Consider the following 20364-nt stretch of genomic DNA (forward strand, 5'->3'; position numbering starts at 1 on the left):
TGCTGGCCTAGACATGGGCATATGACATGGAGAGTGCTGGAATAGACATGGGCATAGAACTTGGTGAGTGCTGGAATAGACATGGGCAGAGAACATGGTGAGTGCTGGAATAGACATGGGCATATGACATGGAGAGTGCTGGAATAGACATGGGCAGAGAACATGAAGAGTGCTGGAATAGACATGGGCATATAACATTGAGAGTGCTGGAATAGACATGGGCATATGACATGGTGAGTGCTGGCCTAGACATGGGCATATGACATGGTGAGTGCTGGCCTAGACATGGGCTAGACATTGGAGTGCTGGCCTAGACATGGGCAGAGAACATGGTGAGTGCTGGCCTAGACATGGGCAGAGAACATGGTGAGTGCTTACACAGACAGAGAACACAGGGATGTCAGACACAGGCAGGTTATTTGGAAGACTCTTTGTTGAAATCTAATACCAGGCTACACCCAGCCATATGAATGTGATGACAAAATCATTTCTTTGTTTTTTTTGTCAGATTGAATGCAATGTCGTGACGATGCGGCGTCGGGATCTCGGGGAAGGTGTCATCGAGATCGACCATGGAACCAAGGTTGACAGATGGCTGGTTATTAGGAAGCTGTTGGATGCATCGTCCATCTCAGTACAGGTGGGTTCATTGACGACAGGTACTAGGGGTGGGTATTGCAGAGAATTTTCATATTGCGATATATTGCGATGCGAAAGCATGTATTGCGATATGTATTGCAATATATTGCATGAAGTATTTTTAAACAAAAAAACTACTTATAATCGAGTTACTTCTTGATTTATAGAGCAAAAACACAACAAAATCACTAGGCTTGATTAAGCTTTAATAACAACTTTTAATCATGATAAATAAAAATGTGAATAATGTTTGGCAGAAATGAAACAAGGACATATCCGAACATTTCCGAGTGTTACGAAGTTTTCCGAATGCAAGTCAAAATACCGGTTTTCGATCAGCGTATCGCAATACGTATCGTTTTCATGTCTTAACCGGTAAATACCGGTAAACCGGTTATAATGCGCAGCCCTAACAGGTACACACCACACACAGGTGGGTTCCTTGACGACAGGTACACACCACATCGAGGTGGGTTCATTGACGACAGGTACACACCACATACAAGTGGGTTCCTTGATGACAGGTACACACCACACACAGGTGGGTTCCTTGATGACAGGTACACACCACACACAGGTGGGTTCCTTGATGAGAGGTACACACCACACACAGGTGGGTTCCTTGATGACAGGTACACACAGCACACATGTGGGTTCCTTGATGACAGGTACACACCACACACAGGTGGGTTCCTTGACGACAGGTACACACCACATACAAGTGGGTTCCTTGATGACAGGTACACACCACACACAGGTGGGTTCCTTGTACACACCACACACAGGTGGGTTCCTTGATGACAGGTACACACCACACACAGGTGGGTTCCTTGATGAGAGGTACACACCACACACAGGTGGGTTCCTTGACGACAGGTACACACAGCATACATGTGGGTTCCTTGATGAGAGGTACACACCACACACAGGTGGGTTCCTTGACGACAGGTACACACCACACACAGGTGGGTTCCTTGACAACAGGTACACACCACATACAAGTGGGTTCCTTGATGACAGGTACACACCACACACAGGTGGGTTCCTTGATGACAGGTACACACCACACACAGGTGGGTTCCTTGATGAGAGGTACACACCACACACAGGTGGGTTCCTTGATGACAGGTACAAACAGCACACATGTGGGTTCCTTGATGACAGGTACACACCACATCCAGGTATGTTCCTTGATGACAGGTACACACAGCACACATGTGGGTTCCTTGACGACAGTTACACAGGTGGGTTCATCAATTGTTCATTTGTCTACAATATTACTGATTATTTCCAGACTACAGTGTATGCATTAGTTGATCCCCTCAATAGCAATAGGAACAACAATAAGTGTTACCGGACGTGGACACTGTAACCCCATTAACACAAGCCTCTCTAATCGGTAATGAGTTGATGGCCTGTGAGATCTTGCTGTCTGTCCAGGCCAAGTCTGGTGTAGACGTGGAGTCCACTGAGATAGCTCTTGCATTCCCTCTCAACCACAAGGATCAGAAGGTGAACGTTCATGTCCTCCCAAACAAGCAGCCCGTCTTTGCCTTCCTGCCCCTTCGTAGCTACGGCTTCAGGTTCATCATTCAAGGTGAGTCACAGATACACTATGTTGTATTGTTAGGTGACTATGTTATAGTGATGTGACTGTTGTATTGTTGTATTTCTATGTAGCAGTGTGTGACTGTGTTGTAGTGATGTGTGACTGTTGTAGTGGTGTGTGACTGTGTTGTAGTGGTGTGACTGTGTTGTAGTGGTGTGTGACTGTGTTGTAGTGTGACTGTTGTACTGTGGTGTGTGACTGTGTTGTAGTGGTGTGTGACTGTGTTGTATTGATAGTGTGACTGTGTGACTGTTGTAGTGACTGTGTGACTGTGTTGTAGTGTTGTAGTTGTGACTGTTGTAGTGATGTGTGACTGTGTTGTAGTGGTGTGTGACTGTTGTAGTGGTGTGTGACTGTTGTTGTAGTGGTGTGTGACTGTGTTGTATTTAGTGTGACTGTTGTAGTGGTGTGTGACTGTTGTAGTGGTGTTGTGTGGTGTGTGACTGTGTATGTGTGACTGTTGTAGTGTGACTGTTGTGTAGTGTTGTAGTGTGTGACTGTGTGTAGTGACTGTGTGTGACTGTTGTAGTGGTGTGTGACTGTGTGAGTGTGGTGTGTGTGTTGTAGTGGTGTGTGACTGTGTTGTAGTGTTGTATTTAGTGTGACTGTTGTAGTGACTGTGACTGTGTGTACTGTGGTGTGTGTGTGTTGTGTGACTGTTGTAGTGATGTGTGTGTGTTGTAGTGACTGTGTGTACTGTGTTGTAGTGATGTGTGACTGTGTTGTATTTAGTGTGACTGTTGTAGTGGTGTGTGACTGTGTTGTAGTGGTGTGTGACTGTGTTGTAGTGGTGTGTGACTGTTGTAGTGGTGTGTGACTGTGTTGTAGTGGTGTGTGACTGTGTTGTAGTGGACTGTTGTGAGTGGTTGTGTGACTGTGTGACTGTGTGTGTGTAGTGACTGTGTGACTGTTTGTAGTGGTGTGTGACTGTGTTGTAGTGGTGTGTGACTGTTGTAGTGATGTGTGACTGTGTTGTAGTGGTGTGTGACCGTTGTAGTGGTGACTGTTGTAGTGTGTGACTGTGTGGTGTGTGACTGTGTTGTAGTGGTGTGTGACTGTGTTGTAGTGGTGTGTGACTGTGTTGTAGTGTGACTGTGTTGTAGTGGTGTGTGACTGTGTTGTAGTGGTGTGTGACTGTTGTAGTGGTGTGTGACTGTGTTGTAGTGGTGTGTGACTGTGTTGTAGTGGTGTGTGACTGTGTTGTAGTGGTGTGTGACTGTTGTAGTGGTGTGTGACTGTGTTGTAGTGGTGTGACTGTGTTGTGTGTGAGTGTGACTGTTGTAGTGGTGTGTGACTGTGTTGTAGTGGTGTGTGACTGTGTTGTAGTGGTGTGTGACTGTGTTGTAGTGGTGTGTGACTGTTTGTAGTGGTGTGTGTGGTGTGTGACTGTTGTAGTGGTGTGTGACTGTGTTGTAGTGGTGTGTGACTGTGTGTGTGACTGTGTTGTGGTGTGTGACTGTGTTGTGGTGACTGTGTGACTGTGTTGTGATGGTGTGTGACTGTTTGACTGTGTGTGACTGTGATGTGTGACTGTGTTGTAGTGGTGTGTGACTGTGTTGTAGTGAGTGGTGTGTGACTGTGTGTAGTGGTGTGTGACTGTGTAGTGGTGAGTGTGGTGTGACTGTGTGTTGTAGTGGTGTGACTGTTGTAGTGGTGTGTGACTGTTGTAGTGGTGACTGTGTTGTACTGTGTGTGACTGTTGTGGTGTGTGACTGTTGTACCGTGTTGTAGTGGTGTGTGACTGTAGTGGTGTGTGACTGCTTGTAGTGGTGTGTGACTGTGTTGTAGTGGTGTGTGACTGTGTTGTGACTGTGTTGTGTGACTGTGTTGTAGTGGTGTGACTGTGTGTACTGTGTGACTGTGTTGTGGTGGTGTGTGACTGTGTTGTAGTGTGTGACTGTTGTAGTGTGTGACTGTGTTGTAGTGGTGTGTGACTGTTGTAGTGGTGTGTGACTGTTGTAGTGATGTGTGACTGTGCTTGTTGTGATGTGTGATGTGACTGCTGTTGTGTGGATGTGTGACTGTTGTATTGATGTGTGACTGTTGTATTGATCTGACTATGTTGTATTGATTTGTGACTAGTGTATTGATGTGACTATGTTTGATTGATGTGACTATTTTGTATTGATATGTGACTGTTCTATTGATGTGTGACTTTGTTTATCGATGTGTGACTTGTTATGATGTGTGAATGTTGTATTGATGTGTGACTATGTTGTAGTGATGTGTGACTGTATTGATGTGACTATGTTGTATTGATGTGACTATGTTGTATTGATGTGACTATGTTGTATTGATGTGTGACTGTTTTATTGATGTGACTATGTTGTAGTGATGTGTGACTGCATTGATGTGACTATGTTGTATTGATGTGACTGTTGTATTGATGTGTGACTGTTTTATTGATGTGACTATGTTGTATTGATGTGTGACTGTTGTATTTGTGTGACTTTGTTGTATTTGTGTGACTTGTATTGATGTATGACTGTTGTATTGATGTGACTATGTTTATTGATGTGTGACTTGTTATGATGTGTCTATGTTGTATTGATGTGTGACTATGTTGTAGTGATGTGTGACTGTATTGATGTGACTGATGTATGTTGTATTGATGTGACTATGTTGTATTGATGTGACTATGTTGTATTGATGTGTGACTGTTTTATTGATGTGACTATGTTGTAGTGATGTGTGACTGCATTGATGTGACTATGTTGTATTGATGTGACTGTTGTATTGATGTGTGACTGTTTTATTGATGTGACTATGTTGTATTGATGTGTGACTGTTGTATTTGTGTGACTTTGTTGTATTTGTGTGACTTGTATTGATGTATGACTGTTGTATTGATGTGACTATGTTGTATTGATGTGTGACTGTTGTATTGATATGTGACTATGTTGTATTGATGTGTGACTGTTGTATTGATGTATGACTATGTTGCTGTGATGTGACTGTTGTATTGATGTGTGACTGTTGTATTGAGGTGTGACTATGTTGCTGTGATGTGTGACTGTTGTAGTGATGTGTGACTGTTGTATTGATGGGACTGTTGTATTGATGTGTGACTGTTGTATTAATGGGTGACTATGTTGTATGGATCTGTCACTATGTTGCATTGAAATGTGGCTGTTGTATTGATGTGTGGCTGTTGTATTGATGTGTGACTGTTGTATTGATGTGTTGATTGATGTGTCACTATGTGATGTGTATTGTTGTATTGATGTGTTACTGTTGTATTGATGTGTGACTGTTGTATTGATGTGTGACTGTTGTATTGATGTGTGGACTGTTGTATTGATGTGTGACTGTTGTAGTGATGTGTGACTATGTGAATTGATGTGTCAGTGATGTAACTGTTGTATTGATGTGTGGCTGTTGTATTGATGTGTGGACTGTTGTATTGATGTGTGTATTGCTGTGTGCTGATGATGACTGTTGTATTGATGTGTGACTGTTGTATTGATGTGTGACTGTTGAATTGATGTATGACTGTTGTATTGATGTATGACTGTTGTATTGATGTATGACTGTTGTATTGATGTGTGACCATGTTGTATTGATGTGTGACTGTTGTATTGATGTATGACTGTTGTATTGATGTGTGACTATGTTGTTTTGATGTGTGACTATGTTGAATTGATGTGACTGTTGTATTGATGTATTACTGTTGTATTGATGTGACTGTTGTATTGATGTATGACTGTTGTATTGATGTGACTGTTGTATTGATGTGTGACTATGTTGTTTTGATGTGTGATTGTTGCATTGATGTGTGACTATGTTGCATTGATTTGTGACTATGTTGAATTGATGTGACTGTTGTATTGATGTGTGACTATGTTATATTGATGTGTGACTGTTGTATTGATGTATGACTGTTGTATTGATGTGTGACTGTTGCATTGATGTGTGACTATGTTGCATTGATGTGTGACTATGTTGAATTGATGTGACTGTTGTATTGATGTGTGACTATGTTGTTTTGATGTGTGACTGTTGCATTGATGTGTGACTATGTTGCATTGATGTGTGACTATGTTGAATTGATGTGACTGTTGTATTGATGTGTGATTATGTTGTGATGAACAACTGTCTTGTCTCGGAAGGTGACTTTGATGTGCCATCCAGTCGTGAGGACGTTGATCGTGACAGTCCATGGAACCAGTGGTTGAGAAATGAAATCCACACCCTGTTCATCGAGGCGCTGCATGTCTTCAAGGTAGGCATACACCCTTTCAACATGTCACGGCGTAATTATCAGGAGTTCATCATGACCTAAGTTCTCTCGTGCTAAATTTCCTTCCACATCTGCCCAGGAACTATGACTGTAAAGTAGTCTGGATTTTCTTCATCTTCCTGTCTTCAGTCTCACCCAGACTTCAGCAACATGGAAGCACTTGCTGCCTACCTTCAGTTTGTGCCCATGGAGGATGAAATTCTTGACTTCTTCCGTCCCGTCGCCACCCAGATCCTGGGGAAACTCCGGGCTAAGGAGTGCCTGCCTGTACAGACCAGCAAGAAAGGTAGTGCTTCCCACTGTGTGAGTGCACTTACATATAAGGTACACTTATTGCTACCTTTCTACAACATCTAAAGGGTACATAAGTGGCCAAGGTACAAGGAACAAGGAACTACCGGCTCAGGTGACACTGCTACAAAGAGGCGTACATCAGGCCGTATTACCCTCGAGTGAAGCATACAACTTCTAATATCCTAGCATCCACGTCAGTATATAATTGTGTGGTTCTTGTTTTCAGGATCTGTACAATTGAAGATCCCGTCCCAGACAGTGATTGTGCGCGACACCCTTGTGAAGGAAGTTATCTCCCCTGACCTACTACAGAAGAATCTGAACCTCTACTATCTGCACGCTGATGTGGCCATGACTTTAACCCCTGCCCTGGCTCAGAGCCTCGGTGTGGAAAGCATCACTGTCGACCATCTGCTGCAGATCGGCAAGTCTCTGGCGCTCTCATGGGATACTCAAACGATTGACAGTAAGTACTACATGAGGTGTTCTTTGTCAGGGAAGGTATAGTAGCCTAATGGTTAAAGTTTCATACTCTGTCATGCTGAAAGCCACCGCGACTTCCAGCGGTTAGTTGGCTGACTTTGTGTGCTGGCAATTTGTCGCCTGACTCTGAGGGTGTGGGTTCGAATCCTGGATGGGACTCAACCCAAAAAAGTACTAGAATCTGTACTTTACTAAGAAAGTGTAATCCCAAATATAACATGTGTTACATTTGACCACTTTCTAAATGGCATTGTGTAATCATAACTCATACATTGCTTGAAGCCCATTTCGAAACTAAAGTCACTTGGTTTTAGTCAAGCGTTGCTATTTGGCTGAAGTAACACTGATGCGACATTAAATTTAAACTCTCTCCGCACGCACGCACGCACGCACTCACTCAGGTTGACATTTAGGTAAAGCTACAGAGTGCAGCTGCAGACAGATATGTGACTCTACTGTGTATATCCGGCAGGTGCAGAGAAGGTGGTGACGGTGGCGAAGTGGCTCGCCTGTGTGTATCGTAGTCTGGACGAATTCCAGGAGAATGACCAGGTGTTTCAAAACCTCAAAACAACCCGCATCATCCCCCTGTCCACTGGTCAGCTGGTGTGTCTAGCTGAGGTGACCGTGTTCTTGCCACCTGTTGACTCAAAACAAACATCACAAACTCCGCAGTTCGGCAGAAGAGGTATGAATGTTTTACAGCAACAGGCTGTCAGGTTGAAAGTCCTTAGATTGACAATAGTGTACTGTCAGGTTGAAAGTCCTCCTTAGATTGACAATAGTGTACTGTCTGGTTGAAAGTCCTTAGATTGACAATAGTGTACTGTCAGGTTGAAAGTCCTTAGATTGACAATAGTGTACTGTCAGGTTGAAAGTCCATAGATTGACAATAGTGTACTGTCAGGTTGAAAGTCCTTAAATTGACAATAGTGTACTGTCTGGTTGAAAGTCCTTAGATTGACAATAGTGTACTGTCAGGTTGAAAGTCCTTAGATTGACAATAGTGTACTGTCAGGTTGAAAGTCCTCCTTAGATTGACAATAGTGTACTGTCTGGTTGAAAGTCCTTAGATTGACAATAGTGTACTGTCAGGTTGAAAGTCCTTAGATTGACAATAGTGTACTGTCAAGTTGAAAGTCCTCCTTAGATTGACAATAGTTTACTGTCAGGTTGAAAGTCCTTAGATTGACAATAGTGTACTGTCAGGTTGAAAGTCCTCCTTAGATTGACAATAGTGTACTGTCTGGTTGAAAGTCCTTAGATTGACAATAGTGTACTGTCAGGTTGAAAGTCCTCCTTAGGTTGACAATAGTGTACTGTCAGGTTGAAAGTCCTCCTTAGATTGACAATAGTGTACTGTCTGGTTGAAAGTCCTTAGATTGACAATAGTGTACTGTCAAGTTGAAAGTCCTTAGATTGACAATAGTGTACTGTCAGGTTGAAAGTCCTTAGAATGACAATAGTGTACTGTCAGGTTGAAAGTCCTCCTTAGGTTGACAATAGTGTACTGTCAAGTTGAAAGTCCTTAGAATGACAACAGGTTGAAAGTCCTCCTTAGGTTGACAATAGCGGACTGTCAAGTTGAAAGTCCTCCTTAGATTGACAATAGTGTACTGTCAAGTTGAAAGTCCTTAGATTGACAATAGTGTACTGTCAGGTTGAAAGTCCTCCTTAGATTGACAATAGTGTACTGTCTGGTTGAAAGTCCTTAGATTGACAATAGTGTACTGTCAAGTTGAAAGTCCTTAGATTGACAATAGTGTACTGTCAGGTTGAAAGTCCTCCTTAGATTGACAATAGTGTACTGTCTGGTTGAAAGTCCTTAGATTGACAATAGTGTACTGTCAAGTTGAAAGTCCTTAGATTGACAATAGTGTACTGTCAGGTTGAAAGTCCTTAGATTGACAATAGTGTACTGTCAGGTTGAAATTCCTTAGATTGACAATAGTTGACTGTCAGGTTGAAAGGTCATCTCAGATTGACAATAGCGGACTGTCAGGTGGAAAGTTCATCTCAGATTTACAATAGTGAACTGTCTGTTTGAATGTACTTCTTCCATTGACAATAGCGGACTGTCAGGTTGAATGTACTTCTTCCATTGACAATAGCGGACTGTCAGGTTGAATGTACTTCTTCCATTGACAATAGCGGACTGTCAGGTTGAATGTACTTCTTCCATTGACAATAGCGGACTATCAGGTTGAATGTACTTCTTCCATTGACAATAGCGGACTGTCAGGTTGAATGTACTTCTTCCATTGACAATAGCGGACTGTCAGGTTGAATGTACTTCTTCCATTGACAATAGCGGACTGTCAGGTTGAAATTCCACAGATGGACAACAGTGGCATGTCTTTTTTCTCTAGGTTGACAGCTATCTGATGTTTTTTTGTTGTTTGATTCTCACCAGATCCCTTATCGGAGTTGCACCGTGACCTCTGCATGGTGCACCCTGGACTCGTCACGACATCTGACAATGAGGTCAACTCTCAGGTCCAGAAAATTCTCCAGCGTGTGGGAGTGAAGCAGTTGTCTCCCCGTGATATCATTCACCATCATATATTGCCAACTCTCAAGTCTGAGGCATGGCAGGTGAGTTGTGTACCTATATATATTTCTTAAACTTAACTTGCAATTCCTTAAGTCTGCATCAAGAGTTGTCTCACTTTCTTCTCATTCACCTTTACATCATGCCATTACTTGGGTCTGAACTGAGTCGTAGAAGTTGTCTCCCCTTGATGTCATTCACCTTCATATCTTGTCATGAGTCAGGTCTGAACTGAGTCATATGAGTTGTCTCCCCTTGATGTCATTCACCTTCATATCTTGTCATGAGTCAGGTCTGAACTGAGTCATATGAGTTGTCTCCCCTTGATGTCATTCACCTTCATATCTTGTCATGAGTCAGGTCTGAACTGAGTCATATGAGTTGTCTCCCCTTGATGTCATTCACCTTCATATCTTGTCATGAGTCAGGTCTGAACTGAGTCATATGAGTTGTCTCCCCTCATACCACACATCATATGTTGCCAACAATGAATTCTAAAACATGACAGGAAAGTTATCTCCCACTGAAATTCTGTCGGCTATTCTGCTGTTAGTCGGTGTGTCATGTTTGTTGTGCTCTGTTGCATCAGACCAAGTCCCGAGATATCCTCATCAGTTACCTACTCTTCATCAAGTCCCAGAGCGAGCTGCAGCCATCATTGATCAACATGGCGGAACTGAAATCTGTGGCCCGTGTTGTCACCAACTCCGGCCTGAAGAAGCCAGCAGATGAGGCTGTGCACTTCACACCAGCCTACGGGAACAAGATTGATCTGCAGCAACAGTTGCGAGGTGACTTTCTCCTTGTGTTCGTAAATACTGAAAACAGATAAACAAGATGTGATGAGTATACGCTTCATCATCTGTCAAGTCAGCCAAGGCACTTGATTAAATATAGTTGTTTGGGGGAACCAACTGACCCAGATGCTGTGTTCCCAGCATTATTCCAGTGTCAGCTGTAAGGTTTAGACAGATGAAGTGATCCAAATCAACATATGCTTGTCCTACAAAGTGACTTGATGAACTGGGTAGTAGATCTTGGTCAATCACAACACATAGCAGGCACATTGCTGAGTGTGATGGAGAATAACCATCACAAGGTTTCTGGTACTTGACAAGGAAATATATTGACACTATTTAGAAATGAGGCTGGCGTTACTGTTGACTAAGACGGTGTGTATGTCTGCCAGGCTATGACTGGGTGCTGCTGGATGCTGTCTACCTGAACCAGGCTGTGAGTCCACATGATGTCCGCCAGTGGCATGACTTCTTCCTGCAGCTTGGTGTCACAGACTTCCTCAACATCACAGTCACAGATGTGCACCTTGACCGGGAGTCCATGGTAGGAGTCCATGGTAGTTTTTATGAGTATTGTTGTACCTGGTGGTTGTATGAGTATTGTTGTACCTGGTTGTATGAGTATTGTTGTACCTGGTTGTATGAGTATTGTTGTACCTGGTTGTATGAGTATTGTTGTACCTGGTTGTATGAGTATTGTTGTACCTGGTTGTATGAGTATTGTTGTACCTGGTTGTATGAGTATTGTTGGACCTGGTTGTATGAGTATTGTTGTACCTGGTTGTATGAGTATTGTTGTACCTGGTTGTATGAGTATTGTTGTACCTGGTTGTATGAGTATTGTTGTACCTGGTTGTATGAGTATTGTTGTACCTGGTTGTATGAGTATTGTTGTACCTGGTTGTATGAGTATTGTTGTACCTGGTTGTATGAGTATTGTTGTACCTGGTTGTATGAGTATTGTTGTACCTGGTTGTATGAGTATTGTTGTACCTGGTTGTATGAGTATTGTTGTACCTGGTTGTATGAGTATTGTTGTACCTGGTTGTATGAGTATTGTTGTACCTGGTTGTATGAGTATTGTTGTACCTGGTTGTATGAGTATTGTACCTGGTTGTATGAGTATTGTTGTACCTGGTTGTATGAGTATTATTGTACCTGGTTGTATGATGATTATTGTACCTGGTTGTATGAGTATTGTTGTACCTGGTTGTATGAGTATTATTGTATCTGGTTGTATGAGTATTATTGTACCTGGTTGTATGAGTATTATTGTACCTGGTTGTATGAGTATCATTGTACCTGGTTGTATGAGTATTGTTGTACCTGGTTGTATGAGTATTGTTGTACCTGGTTGTATGAGTATTGTTGTACCTGGTGGTTGTATGAGTATTGTTGTACCTGGTTGTATGAGTATTGTTGTACCTGGTTGTATGAGTATTGTTGTACCTGGTTGTATGAGTATGAGTATTGTTGTACCTGGTTGTATGAGTATTGTTGTACCTGGTTGTTTGAGTATTGTTGTACCTGGTTGTTTGAGTATTATTGTACCTGGTTGTAGGAGGATTGTTGTACCTGGTTGTATGAGTATGAGTATTGTTGTATGAGTATTGTTGTACCTGGTTGTATGAGTATGAGTATTGTTGTACCTGGTTGTATGAGTATTGTACCTGGTTGTATGAGTATTGTTGTACCTGGTTGTTTGAGTATTGTTGTACCTGGTTGTATGAGTATTGTTGTACCTGGTTGTATGAGTATTGTTGTACCTGGTTGTATGAGTATGAGTATTGTTGTACCTGGTTGTTTGAGTATTGTTGTACCTGGTTGTATGAGGATTGTTGTACCTGGTTGTATGAGTATGAGTATTGCTGTACCTGGTTGTATGAGTATTGTTGTATGAGTATGAGTATTGTTGTACCTGGTTGTTTGAGTATTGTTGTACCTGGTTGTCTGAGTATTGTTGTACCTGGTTGTTTGAGTATTGTTGTACCTGGTTGTTTGAGTATTGTTGTACCTGGTTGTATGAGTATTGTTGTACCTGGTTGTATGAGTATGAGTATTGCTGTACCTGGTTGTATGAGTATTGTTGTATGAGTATGAGTATTGTTGTACCTGGTTGTATGAGTATTGTTGTACCTGGTTGTTTGAGTATGTTGTACCTGGTTGTTTGAGGATTGCTGTACCTGGTTGTATGAGTATTGTTGTACCTTGTTGTATGAGTATGAGTATTGTTGTGCCTGGTTGTTTGAGTATTGTTGTACCTGGTTGTTTGAGTATTGTTGTACCTGGTTGTTTGAGTATTGTTGTACCTGGTTGTATGAGCATTGTTGTACCTGGTTGTATGAGTATTGTTGTACCTGGTTGTATGAGTATGAGTATTGTTGTATCTGGTTGTATGAGTATGAGTATTGTTGTCTGAGTATTGTTGTACCTGGTTGTATGAGTATTGTTGTACCTGGTTGTATGAGTATTGTTGTACCTGGTTGTTTGAGTATTGTTGTACCTGGTTGTATGAGTATTGTTGTACCTGGTTGTATGAGTATTGTTGTACCTGGTTGTTTTGAGTATTGTTGTACCTGGTTGTTTGAGTATTATTGTACCTGGTTGTATGAGTATTGTTGTACCTGGTTGTATGAGTATTGTTGTACCTGGTTGTATGAGTATTATTGTACCTGGTTGTATGAGTATTATTGTACCTGGTTGTATGAGTATTGTTGTACCTGGTTGTATGAGTATTATTGTACCTGGTTGTATGAGGATTGTTGTACCTGGTTGTATGAGTATTGTTGTACCTTGTACCTGGTTGTATGAGTATTGTTGTACCTGGTTGTATGAGTATTGTTGTACCTGGTTGTATGAGGATTGTTGTACCTGGTTGTATGAGTATTGTTGTACCTGGTTGTGTAAGTATTATTGTACCTGGTTGTATGAGTATTATTGTACCTGGTTGTATGAGTATTATTGTACCTGGTTGTATGAGTATTGTTGTGTATGTACCTGGTTGTATGAGTATTGTTGTACCTGGTTGTATGAGTATTGTTGTACCTGGTTGTATGAGTATTGTTGTACCTGGTTGTATGAGTATTGTTGTACCTGGTTGTGTGAGTATTATTGTACCTGGTTGTATGAGTATTATTGTACCTGGTTGTATGAGTATTGTTGTACCTGGTTGTATGAGTATTGTTGTACCTGGTTGTATGAATATTGTTGTACCTGGTTGTATGATGATTATTGTACCTGGTTGTATGAGTATTGTTGTACCTGGTTGTATGAGTATTGTTTGGGGGTGAGGTTTGTATGTGTTATGGTCATGTTTGGGGTGAGGTTTGTTTGTGTTATGGTCATGTTTGGGGGTGAGGTTTGTTTGTGTTATGGTCATGTTTGGGGGTGAGGTTAGTATGTGTTATGGTCATGTTTGGGGGTGAGGTTTGTTTGTGTTATGGTCATGTTTGGGGGTGAGGTTTGTATGTGTTATGGTCATGTTTGGGGGTGAGGTTTGTATGTGTTATGGTCATGTTTGGGGTGAGGTTATATGTGTTATGGTCATGTTTGGGGGTGAGGTTTGTATGTGTTATGGTCATGTTTGGGGGTGAGGTTTGTATGTGTTATGGTCATGTTTGGGGGTGAGGTTTGTATGTGTTATGGTCATGTTTGGGGGTGAGGTTTGTATGTGTTATGGTCATGTTTGGGGTGTGGGTTTGTATGTGTTATGGTCATGTTTGGGGATGAGGTTTGTATGTGTTATGGTCATGTTTGGGGATGAGGTTTGTATGTGTTATGGTCATGTTTGGGGGTGAGGTTTGTATGTGTTATGGTCATGTTTGGGGTGAGGTTTGTATGTGTTATGGTCATTTTTGGGGTGAGGTTGGTATGAATGTGTTGATTATGTTTCAGATGGACACAGCTTGGGCTCCTCTCCGAGACATGTGGCCTGAATCCAGCACCGGGTACTACATTGCAGACTTCTCATGTCAGGAATTTACTGATTTGGTCACCGACAACAAGTGCCCGGATCTCCACAAGGAACAGATGAAGACATTGTTTGAAATCCTTGACAGAGACTGGAATGCCAAATACTCCAAGTACCAGAATGTTCAGGTGAAAGATGGTAATGGTCAAGTTCTGCGAGAGGCAGAGTCCTCTTTCTGCATGAACTTGACGACTCTGAACTGGATTCCGGGATTACAGCTGTCCTTGGAACAGATCCCAGGGTCTGGGCTGCGGATGCAGGAGCAGGTGGTCCTCATGCAGCCGTCCCTGCTCTATGTGCGGGCTCCCAAGCTGCAGCAGATCCTTGGCCACACTGTGTACTACCTGGCAGTCACAGCCAGCCCACAGAGCTCCTTCACCAAGTACCTGCGTATCAAGAACACTGTAGAAATCTCCACGGTCAAGGACATGCTAATTGAGTGGGGCAAGCGAGACGAAGGTTCTGACAGTCCAAGGAAGTTCCGGTCGTGTCTGGCTCACCTGAAAGCTGTCTACCGCTATCTTGGTGACAACCTTGGTGGCAAGGACCATCAGGATCTGTATCACGACAACCCTGTGATCTTCGTGCCGGAGGCCAGGGATCAGGATGGCAATGATCAGAACTTCCTTGAGGGAATGATGCTGAACCGTGCTGAAGTCTGGTGGACAGATCGATCTGGTCTCTTCCACAGATACCATGACCTGTTGGTTGACTATCACTCAGATCTTGCCAAAAGGTACTTTATATGCCATCTCTACGCAGATTTAGAAGATCAGTTTATGAGGGGTGCCAGAATTGAGGTGGGTCCATGTCTGAAGGACTTTGCGGACCTCCTCCTTCTTATGGCAACTGTGAATTCACCAAGTAACAGGGTTGTGTTCTCAGACACTTTGACCATATTTGCCTTCATAGGAAAAAAGGCATTCAGAGTCAAGCATGAACAAGCATCGTCAGGGGAACTACCGCTCGTGAAGCAAGAGGTTGAAGGGGCGATTAAGAAACTGAAAAAACAGAAGATATTTCCTACCAAGAAGGATATTTGGGTGAGTGTAGATGATAACCCAATGATAGCTGACAGTCAAGAACTAGAGAAGATGTTTGCTGAGGAGAAGAATGTCCATTTTCTGAAGCTGGAGGAACCGCGGAACCCTGGCAGTAGGAAGATGAAGATTAAGTATGGCAGAGGTGAGTTGCTGGACGGAGCTGCTGGGGTCAGGTGGTTGTCTGCAGGCTAATTTGTCCACTGAGCCAAAATTCAGCTTTTGAAATACAAAATAGTGTTCTATTGACATGTGAAACAAGTTTATGATATCAAGATGACAAGATACCTGTCTGTGTGAAATGTTAAGATCTGTAATTCCTGCTTGTGGACCTTTGGATGGTCAGTTGACAGTTTACAGAATGCTGGTAGCTGTCTTGGCCAGTACTACAGAAGCGTCATATTGTCTAGTCTCGTAGTTTAGTGTTCACTGTGTTCATTGAGGAAGGGATGCATCCTTTTGTTTCCATCTTCTTCAGATCAGCCAAAACATGACCCTGATGCCATCTCAGCATTTGTGGGACTGTTCAAGATAGCGACGTTGAGTTCATGTGTGCACGCGGAGGAGATCACGGAGATGATGGCGCAGTGTCCGCAGCTGCAGTGGTACGCCCACCAGGTGGTGCCCCACATACAGGCTTACCTGTACTACTACCAAGAGGACGTCTACAAGGACCTAGTGGAACAGAGAGATGTTGTCAGCAAGCTCAAGATTATCAGCTTCAACCAGGTACGTTGACCTCAACATATAGATATTTGCTCATAATATCAATCCTTGGGATTTCTTGTCCAGGCTTGATGTTTATCGGCAGCTGTCATATAGCTGAGTTTATTATAATTTGTTGTAGTCATGTGTGTCTGTCTTGTCTACCCATGAAGATCTCGGTTAAAATTTGTTTTTGGCAGACCATGCTTGTTGTATGAGACGAATAACGGGATCGGATGGTCAGACTCGCTGACTTGGTTGACAAATGTCATCGTATCCCAGTTGTGTAGATCCACGCTCATGGTGTTGGCCACTGGCGTGTCTGGTCCAGACTCACATGTTTACAGACCACCGCCACATAGCTGGAATATTGCTAACAAACCAGTTTATGAACAACACACAATCAACCAAAGGTGGTAACTTGTGAGAACAGTGCAGGCTTCGAATCATTGTGAATCATTGAAGTCCTATATGACTGTATTCAGATGAAATCCTACACATGGACTCTTCTACTTAGTAAAGATACCCACCTGATCAGTAGGCTGTAGATTGTAGGCCGTGAATGTCCTCCTGGGTGTAATCAGACATCTTCACACTAATGTCTGGTCAGACACATCGTGACTGATTACCCATCATGTCTGTGAGTCACTGGTTTGTCTGGTCCAGACTTCAGTATCATGGATGTGTACAGACTGCTGTGGTGAGTCACTGGTTTGTCTGGTCCAGACTTCAGTATCATGGATGTGTACAGACTGCTGTGGTGTTGCTGGAATATTGCTGACTACGCCACTGAACACCTTTCATTCTCCTGTGTCACAGTGTTTTTGTTGTTTAAGTAAGCATGTTACCATGGCAACAGGTGAGCAAGCTGCAGGTGATCTACACATTGACCAATAACCCTGAACCACGTGTGATCCGCCCCGAGAGGTGTATCCAGACCGGGAACCAGTTCTTCTTCCAGACCAGTCAGGTTGACTCACACGCAGATGTCAATCGTGAGATTGCCAAGTACTTCTCCTGTGGAGACGAAGAGTGTCTCAAGTACTTGAGGTAGGAGCAATGTTGTCACCAGTGCTCGACAAAGATGTTGACTCAGAAATTCTGCTTGTGTTTAGAGCATGAAGTGTCTTCCTGTCTGCCGTGGACTTGTTCCGCACATGGGTGTAGGTGAAGCCAGTAAATCCTTAAATACCTTTTGAACAACATGGCCATGTTTTGAATGTAATCTTACTGTGAAATGTTTGGATGTTCTACTGGTATCATCATCATTTCCCACTTATTGCAGTGGTCCAGATGGTGTTTTAAACCCCAGGAGTACAAAGAAAGCTTGTGATAGTTCCAGGGTTTATTATTTTTAGCCCATCAAAATTGAATGAAGCCCTTATCTGCTGATGCGGAATTGCCTTCCAACAAGAATTCTTGCGTTACTTAGTCGAAATGGATAGTAACATCTTAAAGGGACAAAGCTAAGGATCTAGAAGAGATCCTCTATACTTCTGATTCAGCCATATACGTGTAGCTGTATAATCCATGTCCTACATGCCCACTCTGAAGGGCTGCTGGATGCCAGGTGTGACGTGTTACATGCTTGCTGTGCTGTGATGACATCAGCTATCAGTGTGTACAATTGTAATAATACTTCCTCGGGTATGTCAGGCTGCCACAACTATCTGGATATAGTGCATGAGACTTATTGGATGAAAGAAGAGACAGTTTTTTATTTCTAATTTATGGCTAGAGTGGAATACTTAAAACTATGAACAGTAACTGTTGTTTGATTTCTTGTGACCCCTGCCTTGAGAAAATACACAGATTGCAACCCAAATGTTGCAGGGACATTCTCCGAGATCTGAGGCCTGTCCTGGATCATCCTGAAGGCATCAAGGAAGTGCTGGAACAGTATGAGGTGGACCCTCTGCCAGAAGACGAGGCGGTGTGGGAGGTGACACCACCTATCATTCCAGACCCAATCCGACCACCCAGTAGACAGGGTAGGTAACTTGATTCACTCGACTGCCCAGTAGACAGGGTAGGTAACTTGATTCACTCGACTGCCCAGTAGACAGGGTAGGTAACTCTGATTCACTACTCCACCCAGTTGACAGGGTAAGTTGCTCTGATTCTCTAGTCCACCCAGTAGACAGAGTAGGTTGCTCTTATTCAATACTCCACCCAGTAGACAGGGTAGGTAACTTGATTCTCTAGTCCACCCAGTAGACAGGGTAGGTAACTCTGATTCTCTAGTCCACCCAGTAGACAGGGTAGGTAACTCTGATTCACTAGTCCACCCAGTAGACAGGGTAGGTAACTCTGATTCTCTAGTCCACCCAGTAGACAGGGTAGGTAACTCTGATTCTGTAGTCCACCCAGTAGACAGGGTAGGTAACTCTGATTCTGTAGTCCACCAAGTAGACAGGGTAGGTAACTTGATTCACTAGTCCACCCAGTAGACAGGGTAGGTCACTCTGATTCTCTAGTCCACCCAGTAGACAGGGTAGGTAACTCTGATTCTGTAGTCCACCCAGTAGACAGGGTAGGTAACTCTGATTCTGTAGTCCACCCAGTAGACAGGGTAGGTAACTCTGATTCTGTAGTCCACCAAGTAGACAGGGTAGACTGTAGGTAGACAGGGGGTAAACTTGATTCACTAGTCCACCCAGTAGACAGGGTAGGTCACTCTGATTCTCTAGTCCACCCAGTAGACAGGGTAGGTAACTCTGATTCTGTAGTCCACCCAGTAGACAGGGTAGGTAACTTGATTCACTAGTCCACCCAGTAGACAGGGTAGGTCACTCTGATTCTCTAGTCCATCCAGTAGACAGGGTAGGTAACTCTGATTCTGTAGTCCACCCAGTAGACAGGGTAGGTAACTTGATTCACTAGTCCACCCAGTAGACAGGGTAGGTAACTCTGATTCACTAGTCCACCCAGTAGACAGGGTAGGTAACTTGATTCACTAGTCCACCCAGTAGACAGGGTAGGTAACTTGATTCACTAGACCACCCAGTAGACAGGGTAGGTAACTTGATTCACTCGACTGCCCAGTAGACAGGGTAGGTAACTCTGATTCACTACTCCACCTAGTAGACAGGGTAGGTAACTCTGATTCTCTAGTCCACCCAGTAGACAGGGTAGGTAACTCTGATTCTCTAGTCCACCCAGTAGACAGGGTAGGTTGCTCTGATTCTCTATTCCACCCAGTAGACAGAGTAGGTAACTCTGATTCACTACTCCACCCAGTAGACAGGGTAGGTAACTTGATTCACTAGTCCACCCAGTAGACAGGGTAGGTAACTCTGATTCACTAGTCCACCCAGTAGTCAGGGTAGGTAACTCTGATTCACTAGTCCACCCAGAAGTCAGGGTAGGTAACTCTGATTCACTAGTCCACCCAGTAGACAGGGTAGGTAACTCTGATTCTCTAGTCCACCCAGTAGACAGGGTAGGTAACTCTGATTCTCTCAGATAATACTTGCGTCACTAAGATGTACCAAACTGTTTTCAGATTTAATAGATATGTTGACAATATGTGTATTACTGCAGTGTCCACCAACGTCCAAAGTGAAGCCAGTGAGGGAGATGCTATCCGGTCATGGCCCCCACAATCTTCAATCTTCCGATAGCAGGCAAGTTCGAAGACACAATGTTTGATCAGATGGAGCAATTCAAATATTTGTATCCAGATGCAGTATCAGAGGAAGAAACATATTTGTAAGACACAAACATATTTGTATCAGATGGAGCAAGTCAAACATATTTGTATCAGATGGAGCAAGTCAAACATATTTGTATCAGATGGAGCAATTCAAACATATTTGTATCAGATGGAGCAATTCAAACATATTTGTATCAGATGGAGCAAGTCAAACATATTTGTATCAGATGGAGCAAGTCAAACATATTTGTATCAGATGGAGCAATTCAAACATATTTGTATCAGATGGAGCAAGTCAAACATATTTGTATCAGATGGAGCAAGTCAAACATATTTGTCAAATGGATATTTGTATCAGATGGAGCAAGTCAAACATATTTG

General features: G+C 43.0%; 1 protein-coding gene across 1 annotated transcript in view; it reads left to right on the plus strand.

Annotated features, from left to right (window-relative positions):
* The window catches only part of LOC124261849 (protein NO VEIN-like), a 78930-nt gene that overhangs the window by 43578 nt on the left and 14988 nt on the right, over window positions 1–20364 (plus strand). The window contains 13 exon segments of the mRNA XM_046696222.1: window positions 509–640; window positions 2080–2236; window positions 6358–6470; window positions 6618–6774; window positions 7009–7248; window positions 7738–7953; window positions 9679–9860; window positions 10406–10607; window positions 11006–11157; window positions 14508–15768; window positions 16102–16352; window positions 17188–17378; window positions 18162–18319. Of these exon segments, the coding sequence (XP_046552178.1) occupies window positions 509–640; window positions 2080–2236; window positions 6358–6470; window positions 6618–6774; window positions 7009–7248; window positions 7738–7953; window positions 9679–9860; window positions 10406–10607; window positions 11006–11157; window positions 14508–15768; window positions 16102–16352; window positions 17188–17378; window positions 18162–18319 (3412 nt within the window).

Source organism: Haliotis rubra, unplaced genomic scaffold, assembly GCF_003918875.1.
Source record: "Haliotis rubra isolate DU_JTF1 unplaced genomic scaffold, ASM391887v1 Scf812, whole genome shotgun sequence".
NCBI classification, from domain to species: Eukaryota; Metazoa; Mollusca; class Gastropoda; order Lepetellida; family Haliotidae; genus Haliotis; species Haliotis rubra.